At 40.6% G+C, this 12,165-nt stretch overlaps 1 protein-coding gene across 2 annotated transcripts in view; it reads right to left on the reverse strand.

Moving 5' to 3' along the window:
* LOC118100139 (myosin-16) overlaps window positions 1–12,165 on the reverse strand; it is a 56,372-nt gene that overhangs the window by 24,247 nt on the left and 19,960 nt on the right. For both annotated transcript variants that reach the window (XM_035144898.2, XM_035144897.2), the window contains exons 2-6: window positions 8,383–8,610; window positions 6,629–6,733; window positions 4,444–4,530; window positions 2,107–2,252; window positions 123–213 (exon numbers count right to left, since the gene is read on the reverse strand). In XM_035144898.2, the coding sequence (XP_035000789.2) occupies window positions 123–213; window positions 2,107–2,252; window positions 4,444–4,530; window positions 6,629–6,733; window positions 8,383–8,610 (657 nt within the window). The remainder of the gene's footprint in view (window positions 1–122; window positions 214–2,106; window positions 2,253–4,443; window positions 4,531–6,628; window positions 6,734–8,382; window positions 8,611–12,165) is intronic.

Below are 12,165 nucleotides of genomic sequence, written 5' to 3' on the forward strand. Positions count from 1 at the left end.
TCACCTCCTTACAATCCTTGACAGCATTCTGTCTGTGTTGTGCATCTTGAAGGATTGACTACTGGAAGGCCACAGCCAAGCACCAAGCATCATCACACAAACTAGACCAATACTAAACTGACCTGTTGCTCTTTGCTCTTTCTCTGCAGTCCAGTGTTGAGGGCCTCCTCTGCTTCCAGTTTGGAGCTGGTACTGCAGATCTCCAGATCCCTCCTTCACAGAGAAAGGGAGATATAAATCATCCACTGAAACCGAGTCAGTTCAAGGATTGAAATGTTACTAAGCACAACAAAAAAACATTTAATTTCGCATCTTATTTACATTTTCCTACAGTTCATGAATGAAGACATATCACCTCAAAATACAGTTGTACACAGATAATTTACAAAAATGTTGCACATAAACCCTTGTCCTCCTCTTTCTTTTGGCTTTTTAGAGCCTGTGATGAGATTAATGTGGCAAAATTGCAATTAGCATATAAATTGTGGCACTTTTCAGACTTTCACATTCAAACAGCCTTAATGACTTGATCGTGTGTTACAGTAATTGCCGTTGCCTTTCAGACATAGGTGTCAATACATATATGAGACAGGACTGTTACAGAAAGAGCCACAGTGCTCGCGCAGTATTTGGCAAGTGGATATTCAGAGTATTAATCAATTTATTTAATGGCTATTAATAACCATGCAATATTTAATGCATTGACTGTATCAACTGTTCATTTTACTGGACATGATATGACAACATAGTTTTAACTAAAGAATCATGCCAATTAAACTTCAGTGAAAGTAAAGCAATAAAGCTGAGTTGGCTGATTGACAGATTCTCTCCCAAAACAGACTGTTTGAAAAATGGCACCTTAGCAACGTCGGTGAAAACAAGAATAAATAAGTGTGTGTGTTCTCTGATAACTTACCTAAGGCTGATTTGCACATTCAGGATCATCATCACTTTGGAAATGGCTCAACTTTTCATTTAGCTCCATCATCGGCTCAACATTTTCTATTTATCTGTACTTACTTTGATTTATAACCAAATACCTGCAAAACTAATTCCCATCAGCCTCAGCTGTGCTCTCTGACAGTTGGTTGCTGCAAGGCAAAGTATAGTGAATGATCCAATTTGCTCTCTTATTACTGAGGGCAGACAGCAACATGTCGGGATTGTAGTGGGTAGAGGTGGGAGTGGGGGGGGGGGGACTGGACTGAGGAGCAGGTATTAATAAATATTGCAGCCTCCCAGAGTGCCTTGGGGCAGCAGCATCATGTCAGAATATCAATACGTTTTTGAAGCCAGTTTGTCTCATTACTGGGGTTAATAGATGGGATCGGAGCAGCTTTCCGTTCAATCGATAGACAGCTGTGGACATGACCAGATGTCATATGCATCGATCGACAGCATCACATGTAATTGTACACTGATGTAAATGTCTATAACAGACAAAGAATTTTAGAAAGTATATATTTATGCTAATAAATGATGTATGCTTTAAACGTACATTTACATTTCTAAGGTTCATATCTGTGTTGCCGCTGTATGATCACTCACTAGAGGGATCGGTTTAACCATCTTTTCATTTACCACTTCACAAGTTAGAGAGAATTCCATAAGGATAATCAGAAAAACAAAACAAATGTGATGGTTGCTGTGGAACAGGACTTACTCCCTATGTAAATATGAAAGGCTCATAAATGTCTAAACCAATTACACAGTAAGCTATCTAATAAGTGTCAAGGCAATTCACCAAGAATTGCCTTGACACTGCTAGAGGAAAAGGCAGAGGATCATAAAAGTCAGTGGGATTCATCCGCTGTGACCGTGAATGTTTGTACAACATTTCACGACAATTCATCAGATCTTCCAGTCTCGTCCAAAGCAGTGAACTGACTCACACAAACATTTCCATTCCTACTGCCACTTTGCAAGCCTGGTTAGAAAGAGACTTCACATTGACCAACACCAAAATTCAATTTCAGCTTCAAAGCAAATATTTGCTGTGTCGGCCCAAAGACTAGTCGGGCTGAGTGGGACATTCTGCTATTTTGTTGCCCAACATTGAGATGTAGTCTCCATTTTTCCATACTCTAAAATCTATATTTGACTGACCTTTTGATGAGGTCTTCCAGACCGCTCCTCATCTTCTCCATCTCTCCCAGACTATCCTGAGTGGATCGGCTGTCTCCCTCCAGCTTCCTCCTGCTCTTCTCCAGCTCACTGAGCTGATGGTGCTCCTGCTCCAGCTGATACTCCAACTTAACACAGGCAGTGAAAGGAAGGAGAATCTATGGTCATAATGTCATGCAAGTGCAGAAAGTACAGTTCAAACTGACTGAGGTTTTCAAGACTAAAATGGGTACTAATAGCTTGAAACTATAATTTCCAGTAGTTTGAATATTTTGTGCCAATAATCAATATATTTTATTCCGACCATTTATTACATTTGACCATTTTATGCATAAAATTACATGTATTCAATGTCTCCCCACATTTGCCAAGGCCTATTGGCTACCAGGGTTACAATTAAGTGGAATAATAACATAAGTTTCCATTCCTCATATCACTGTTAAATAGTTGGTTTATAATAATATTACTGCAGCATGTGTTTTTGTAGGATGCACATGTTAGAGCAATATGCTCTCAGAGTGATCTCTAGTAAGAAATACTCTGCCTCTGATATGATGTGACATTTAAACAGTTACATTTTCATGAAGAACTTTTAGTTTTATCTGTTGTTAAATGTTTCCTTGTAACTTTGCTGTGAATCACAACTGTGTGGTTTTCTACAGTATAAAGTTAAACAATTAAATACAGTCAATTTTCTTGAGGTATGATTTGGGTAAATCAGAGATTCATAAGCAATAATCCAGCTGTACTATCCACTTCAAATGGCACACAAAGCTACCGCTGATGTATTGGTAGGCTGAAATACACCAGCTGATCTGAGCCTTTCACAGACTAAAAAAAATATTATGTTCAAGTTCCAAATAGTTGGATGAATTGTTTTTTTAAATTTTTGTTAGTTATCATAAATGTTACGGTAAAAACTGTAAACTATCAAGTCTCAATAAAATGTCTTTGTCACAAGGGTTTGATAAAAACATCTTAAAAATCATTGCCAATTTTGTAAATAAATATATACAGGTACATTTTTTACTCCCCAATATTGGCATCGGCCCCCAAAAACCATATCGGTTGGGAGTGTGATAACTCCAATTCATCACATGGTCCGAATTACAGCCCAAAACTACTACTATCATACTTTACATCTGCTCGGTGAGCAAATACAACAGTTTTATAATGCGTTAACGTTACGACCTTTAAAGGTGACAAGATGTCTATGTTGTGGCAAAGGCTTGTGCCAGGTGCCGACTTTGACTTTATCATCTCTCAAGACATAACTGAATTAAATCTTTAATATTTTATTGCTCATCGGGAGTGGGCGCTTGCTGCTGTAAACAGGAGGCAGATTGGCTACTTTACAATTGGTTGCAGAAAATCTTAAGGTCCACAACAAGGTTCATGTCTTTGTTACGTTGTTTATATTTGATCTGGTTAGTTCACATTATGAAGAACTTTGTTTGACTACAGCCAAAACATTCTGCCTCCATCAATACATAGGTCTCTACCTATACTAGACATTGATTGATTTGTAGACGGCCACGCATGGCGTATTGTCAATTCAACTATTGTATTTGCTAACTTTTCTTAATAAAGTGCATAGAAAAAGTAGTAGTAGTCTTTCCGTTTAAATGGAGAATACTAATGAACTGCTTCACTTCGCAAATTTTGCCACTCTTATCATTATGGTATAACTACCAGCAAGAATGAGTGCCCTTGCCATTTAAACATTATTTTGTCATAGACGAAGACAACCAGCAATTGCTGTCAATTGTCAATTGCTGATCCAGCTTTCCGGCAATTGGTCAGACAGTCTGAACTATCCAAACAAATGTTTTAACATCCAGATCGAGGTCACCTCTTGTGGATGAAAAAACGTTTGGACCATTGGTCTGGATCGTGGTCTGAGGCCCCTTTCACATCTGTTATTTAGGTTTCGGACTAAACTGGAAAGTCTGGCCCAAACAAGATCGGCGTGAGAGCCCACAAAGAAAAGCAATGGCGAAAAGTAAAAGTGGGGATTTCTTTGCTTGGATTGACAATGAGGTGCAACTGTTACTGACAGATAGCGTTATAACTCGTTCTCCATGTTGCCTCTACTGCTGGTAGTTATAACTAATGCTGATTTGTTTTCTCCAGCAGAAGGGTCATGTGATAAGAGAAGGATATGTCAGGAAAGAATAGGACGGGAGTTTTCAAAACTAAAATGTAGTTTTGAAAAATGTAAATTAAATGATTCACAAATACCTAAAAAATGAAATATTCTGAAGAAATATTGTAGTATATTGCATTGCCAACCAATAAAAGTACTAAATATGTTCTTACATTCTCAGCTTGCATCTGGAGCTTGGTTCTCTCTTTGGTCAGGAAGTTCACTTTCTCCTCTTCGCTCTGTAGGTCCTCGATGGCCTGCTGTGGGGGTGAAACAAGATGCGTGAGCCTGGGCTGCACATGTGTCCCTCAATCACTGATCCTCCATCTCATCCATCTGTCTGCCACATTGGCGCTTGGAAAGATAGAGGTTGTTTGGTTGCAGAGAAAATGTCAGAAGTCATCTCCAGTTTGATCTGACGGATCAGAGAGTTTCTCTCCATCTTTCCATCAAGGGGGAACAAAAGCATCGGAACACCAAACTCAGTGACTGCCTAGAAATCACTGAAACAGCTGCGAGAGCCCCAATGATGCCAGGACGATCCACATCATGGGTTTTGTTCACAAGTTCCTCTTTTTGTTCTTGGTTCAATCCGTAAAAAAAGGTTCAACAAACAAAGGAAGAAAAATGAGGGCTGACGCTCAATTGCTCCTACAGATTGCACAATGAAGCAGATCTGCTACTGTTGGATCAAAGCATCTGGGAGAAATTAGTGAACACAGCCTCTTGTAGCAGCCACAGAGCATCATGAGGTTGTTAAAGGTTACGATTCCTATAGATTTCAAACCATCTGCCCGGCTTTTGAAACGCCTAGTGCTGTACAGTTATAGGGAGCAGATTTATCACAAGAGCGACTTTTGGAAGGTCTTCAGGCCATATGGTTGTGTTTTCCTCAAAGTATGTTTCACTCGCAGTCAAACAGTAAGTGAGGTATCTATGCACTGACAAATAAGACAAGGCTTTATGAACAATCACAAAATAAGCCAAACAGCAGGACATGCTGTCTAAATGATTTACACAGTTTACACTGGGCCTTCAATCTTTATTGTAAGTGACTAGTAAGTGGTTTCATTAAAGTGGAGGGCCTTGATTGATTCTTTATTGTGAAAACACTAGTTTGACAAACAAACAAACAAAATGAATAAACCAAACAAACTCCAGGTCTACTCTTTATTCCTTTCAAGAGCTTTCAGCTGCATGTCATGGTCTTTATTAGAATTTTTTTAAGCTGTAGCCCGTAAAATGTATTTTTCTGGATATCTATGTGGAAGTTACTATACATACTTAAGTGATGTCACATGAAATATTCCCATGTTTTCTGAACCTGTGCGGCACATGTGTGAAATCTGCCTGCTGAGAGGAGGCAGCTGAAAGCTCCGGAAAAAGAAAATAAGTAAACGATGAGTCACTGTCTTCTTTTTAATGTGATGAACCTGGATGAATGAGGTTCTGCAAGAAGTGAACCATCTTTGGGGGAAAAAAGTTTGGCATATTTTCCATTTGTTAACACGTACTGGGCAGGGTTTATGACATATTCTTGACCTATGCTACAAGTATATTATTTTACTATGTATAGCAATACATAGTATACATAGTATACTATCTCACTATGCATGGTAGTACATTTATTTTACTATGCACAGTGCATTTTTGTGAGTAACATTTGAATGTAAACTTAACTTTGGTTATTAATAAGAAAACTCAAAAGGCACCATTAACGTCATTGTCCAGCTCAAACTGAGCCTGTCTCCTCTGGCTCTGAAGGACTTTAGTAAAGTCTGAGAAAATAACCCTTGTGAAGGGGCAAGGCTGACATCATGTGCATTTAAAGCCAGAGTCTGCATGAAGCTATTTAGCCGCGGTATCGAAGTCCAGCCAATACAAGAGCTTGACCAATCTTGACTCAGTCTCAGCTGTCAATCCCATTTCACTGGTTTTATAGCATCAAATAACAAATTAAAACCAAAGTTACCTAAAAAATGTGCACTTAAGATACATCCTTGTGATAAGAACCTCATAAATTGACAGAAACCATGTTTGCGAAATTTTTTTATGTGTTCTGACTTTTTGTCCCATCCACTAACATGGAGGAAGTGGGACTTGTGAGCTTTACTGCAAAAAAAAGAAAACCTTAAATATCCCTTGTGATGTCATCAGGGTTTTCTCAGTCTGGGCTTGGAGACTAATTCGTGTTTTTTTACTGTGTAATGCTTCATTTGTGAACCATTTTTTCAGCTGTCTTTCCAAAGTCCCCCAACTTCATGAAAGCATAGTATTAAATGAATGGAATGGCCCATTACAACTGCATAACTGCATACTGTGCAGCAGTATTTCACCCCGATGCTTCACCACGCTCACCTGGCTGAGCTCCACCAGATGTTCTTTCTCCTTCTGGAGCCTCTGCACCGCCTCGTCCTTCTGAAAAAGCTGCTCTGACAGCCTCCTCAGCTCACTGTCTGATGACTACAAACAGAAAGATAGAGTAGATATTACATAATATGAATCACCAAACGTATACTGTTACATTAATCAGCACACGTTAGATTTCTTCCCAATAGCTCTGCTGAACCACTTCTCTCTGTTATGAATGTGTTCCTCTCGGGCAAGCAGCCATGACAGCATGTGAATCCGGCGGCCTCAATCTTCGGTCCCTGACTTTTCAGCCACGCAGTGTCTCGTTTCATGACAGAGACAAATGTCACTAATTTGCCTCCTTATTATGTGAATCGTTGCTTTATATTCTCTGGCTGCTATTGAAAAAGCCTAATGAGACATATGTGAGAGTTTAGAGCTCTGGACTGCAAATGAAACTGTCAGCAGACTGGGGGACGGGTGCTTTGTACGCCTAGTCTTCAAAAAGGGCCAAAAATATGTTTTACAATACATTTCAGATCGAACAGATGAGTGAATTCACTTCAAAAACGTTGCCTCTTTTGGATGAAAGACATCATGTCCAGGTGCTAATAACTATTGTGACAGCATACCACAAACTTTTAGACAGGGTCACGTCATTTCTTCTTCTTTTTTTCAAAGCCTAGTGTCAACTCTGCTATCAAACACGTCTGGTCTTGTTGCATGTCCCGTTGCCGGAGTCCTCTCACACCTCCCTGTTACTGTATCTTCACCACGTGAGGGACCAATTAGCCGAGAAAACCTTCATATAACCAGAGGATCAAGATCTTAACTCTGTGACCCAGAACAAATGAATAAGTGTAAATTTGCAGAGGCTAAACCAACAACACCTTGTGCCAGTTTTTCCATCTTCACATGCGGTGCGGAGAGTACAGTACATTCTTGTGACATTCCTGAACTGAGATAGCATCTTAATCCTTTAATACCCCTCAGTGGGACAGATAAAGGGGGTTTGGTGAGGGGCTGTAATGGAGATTTCAAAACAGCCTCTGCTTGTTAGTGTCTGCGCAGAGGACACAGTGCTTCATCATCACATATTTAATGTGTTTACCACTTGACAATAATTCTGTCTCTGAATGGCAGCGACAACTCATTTGTCCGTCATCCCTCTTCTCTCTATCAGTGTACAGCGGTTAAACTGCTCAGAACGGAGGGAACCTGAGGCTTTTAGTTTGAAAACAGGAAATCAAAGCACATTTAAACTTAATTCTAATGCTAGAGAAAAGCAAATAGGTAAATGTAACACATTGCTCGGGAAATAAACAATTTAAGTTTTCAGTTTTTTGGGAGTAACTCAAGATCAAGAGTTTCTTGTAGCTTTAATTTGTGTTCTTAAATAGACTTCATGACATTTCGCTGTCAGCGGAATCAGAGTATAGAGGCTCATTTTTGCTTAACTTCCAATTTGTATATGAAAATGGACAGAGCCTTCTGTCTGCACTCTGCATTACTTTCATTCGTTTTTGTGCACGTGTGAGACGTGTGAGGTTTTTATAAATTTTTAGGTGGTGTTGTCAGCTTTTTGACATTTCTAAATTTAACAAACTAATTTTAAGTACAACCCTATCTTACTTGCTGGGCCTGGCCACACAAGCTTCTGAAAACCTACAGATATGGATGAAACGTAAAGGCAGCATAATTGAGCCTTCAGTCAGTCTGTGTGTAACAGGCATCATCAGTTCCTGAAGGCTAAGTTCTACCTGTTTACTCTGCTCAGTCGAAGTCAGGGCGCTCTCCAGTTCATCCAGGTCTCGTCTGAGGATGCTGCACTCGGCCTCCAGCCTGTCCCTGTGGAGGATCAGCTGGGCTGAGCAGGCCTCTTCCTCTTCCAGTCGGTCTGACAGACCCGACAGCTGCAGCTCCAGCTCACACTGGTCCTTCTCCAGTTGGACACAGCGCTGCTCGGACGCCTGAGCACTCTCCTGCTCCTTTGGATTAACAAGCACAGAGTTGCAGTGAGTTCAGTTGATGCATACAGAATTGCACACAGTTAGAATTCTGCTTTCAAACTGATTTTGGATTGGTAGGAAAACATTTTGTGCTGAGATACTCTCATTAGACTTTTCTTTTTCCTGTTGTATTTTAACATAGCTCTATTGCTGAGTGCCTGATATACCTGGGTAGTACCTGCATTTATTTAATTTATATCAGTCCTTGTTTTTTGCTGTCTTGATTTTAAAGCACTTAAACCTCAACAATGAGGATGTTACATGACATTTAAATGAGTTTGCGTCATGCAGTAGCATCATAATTGCTCCATTTTATCTTGACATTCTTTAAACTAAACTGTACACGCACTGTAGTTTTGGATATTAAGTAGTTAACATTCTTAAAGAGTGAGTTCAAATGAGCTGAGAAAAAATAGAGAATTAGTGGAAGATGAGGAGAAAAAAGATAATAACAGGGGATTAGCTGAATAAAAGAAGCTCAAACAAAGAAAGAATTAATTCATTCAAATAGGATCTTACCGCACGTTATGCCACAAGATGAAACTTATCCTCTTCCAAGTCAAAAGAAACCCTCTTTTGTTAGTTTGCCCTTGTCTTAATATAGTAGAGCTGAAAAGGCAACGCAGTGACGTACAGTACTGACCAGATAAGCAAGTTCGACCAAACACCAGATCACTTAGTCAACAGCCATCCATAACAGGAGTGAAAAGACCTTACTGTGAGCGCCTGCTCTGGTTACTGTTACTCTCTTATGGACCAGTCATCATGGGCAAGGCATTTGGAACGAGCTAATAGCATACCCAAATATCTGGGCTTTTGTGACATGATCAGGCGACCACATTTCCATCTGCATTTATTTCCATAAAAAGTAAAAGCCTACTCGCTTTGAGTTTGCTCCCTGCCTTTCTGAAATTCACATCATTTTCTCCCTTGTGCTAAACTGTTTGCACCTTTAGCACTTGACCCTGATGACGACTGAACAGGTTGTAGATCAATCCCAGCTCCAACACACAGAGGATATTTACATTGTACACACAAATATACACATCTGTACATACAGATACGCTGAAGTGTCTCTCTCTCTCTCACACAAACACACGCACTCAGATTCACACATACACACACAGAATGAATGAGGGCCTATGGAGCTGGAGCTCCAAAACTGTACATTAAGCCAAAAAATCATTTTCTGCCACTTTTGCATGACAAATAGTTATCAACACCATCATGGCCAGTTAGCAGTTGCTGCATTTGCCGTGTTTACATTTGACTGTCAACCATGACAATGGTCCTGTTCAATGTTTCCTGTGGTTAGCGAAACTTTCTTTTCTTCAGGTATGCTAGAGTTAGCAAGCAAACATGGGGCTTTGGCTCTGGCTTAGGGGTAGAGCGGTCATCCTCCAACCAGAAGGTCGGCGGCTTAATCCCAGTTGTCCCCATCTGCATGCTGAAGTGTCCTTGAGCGAGATACTGAACACCTCATAGGAAAAAGTGCTGCCATCAGATGCACTGTATGAATGTTTGAGTGAATGGGTGAATGGCAAAACTGTACTGTAAAGTGCTTTGAGTGGTCATCAAGACTAGAAAAGCTCTATATAAATACAGACTATTTACCATTTACCATTCATTACACCAGTTAATTTTCTGTAGGAATTAGGCATATTAACGGAAAATTGTCCTGTTGTCTTGACCACTAATGGATCTGCTTGCAGTCTCAAGTTTATAGTGTTATATAAGTTTGGTCTCTCTGGGCTGAGACAAACATAGCACTTAATGACTTAGCTACAAGAGTTTGGATGGGGAGGCAATGGGTTAACTCTATGAAATGAGTACAGCCTATGTGATGTACAGTATGTGAATCCCTGTACATAGTGGTCTTATCTAAATGTTGTGTCTTCTTAGCTGGCTTGCTAACGTTAGTCGCTCATAGGCCTAAATTCAGGAAGTAGCTGTTTTGTTAAAATCGATCACTGTGAGGATGGGGCTGCATGCAGCCACTGAGGTTAAGCTGTTAATGATCAATAAACAACTCCAAAGCATATTTTGTTAAACCAGCATGTGTCATATTTGTACAAATGTTAGTTACATAAGATTTTGACATGTAGGTGTGGACTGCGGCTTGGGCTGCAATTTTCAGTTCGAGCCCATCTGAGCAAGAGAGAAAATTAGCCAAGCACGACCCTAACCCGACAGGCATGCTGTTTTTTGGGTCCCAGCTCTACCCAAGCCTGGTGTTTCCTGTGATATCAGGCATGTACAGCATAAAATATCAAGAAGACAGCCCAGCCACCTGTGACCTAACCCGACCTGAACTGGAATATCATTTCAAAATTTTTGTTTGAACCCTGCCTGCCTCATCGGGTCCTGATGGGCTCGGGTCGGGTATCCACACTTTAGTGTCGTCGCTTGGTGTTGTTTAACAGCACCTTTGACCTAGCTCGGCTAATTAATTTTGCTCTTGAGAAATTAGTATTTTTCAATAGTAATATGCTGTATGTAATTTGAAAAATGTTCAGGAAACCTGTCTTACACGGCAGGCGAGTGAAGATTAATGTATGCTAATACGCTAATACATGGGTGAGAGAGTAAATGCTAAATATTTGACAAATTGACATTTTTGGGGTTTGATACAAAAAGCTGAACCTCTATAGGTCTACATTAGTCACATTGACCAGTCACAATCAAACTTTTGGCAGCAAGAGTTACCCACAGCTGCTAACCGGTGCTCCAGTGTTGTGCTATAGCCATCCCAGTCCAATTCTTCAGGTTCTGCTTCTGGTCCAGGATCTGCATGGTTCCCATTGGTCTCCTCAGAGTCATCAGACAGGGAGTGGCGACGCTGACGCTGCTGCCTCACAGACATCATCTTGACGATGCTTCCCAGAGTCTATAAACTGTTGCTGTGCGGACTTCACCTGTTTAGCAATGTACCAACTTGCCCGTCTGTTCTCAAAGTGTTTCTGTACTTCTTCAAAGAGGCTTAACCACGTCTTCTCTCCTCCTTCACTTGGTGTACAGCTGTTCTTCTTGTTCCAGGTGGATCACAGATCCTCTCTCTCTCTCCCTCAACACACTTGGAGCTCTGCTTACCTTTTCTTTGTCTTCCTCACACTATCTAATCGTTCAGCCTAGTCTTTCTCTAAGCTATTTTGCTTTCTCTCTCTCTCTCTCTCTCTCTCTCTCTCTCTCTCTCTCTCTCTCTCTTCACCTTCTATTCTCAATTAACCACTCATCTCTTTATTTTTAGGGAGAGCTAGTATACGCTACTGAAATCTAAACATTCCTGCGTACATGCTTCCAGCTGGTCCACAGCCTGCAGCTGCTACTAATAATCCTTTGCAGGTAGCCACTGCTCAATCCACTCTTAGACTGGGTTTCACCGCAACGAAAAGCTCTGCCGTCTTCTCTCCCCACACCAGTCTCCTCCCACAGGAACAGGTGCCTCCTCAGAGTTTCGAGGGGGTCCAAAAGGTGTCCCACAGGGATGGCGGTCGGTGTAGTATGTCAGTTGAGGAGAAAATCCTTTAACGCTGT

This window comes from Hippoglossus stenolepis, chromosome 21 (assembly GCF_022539355.2).
Source record: "Hippoglossus stenolepis isolate QCI-W04-F060 chromosome 21, HSTE1.2, whole genome shotgun sequence".
In the NCBI taxonomy this organism is placed as follows: Eukaryota; Metazoa; Chordata; class Actinopteri; order Pleuronectiformes; family Pleuronectidae; genus Hippoglossus; species Hippoglossus stenolepis.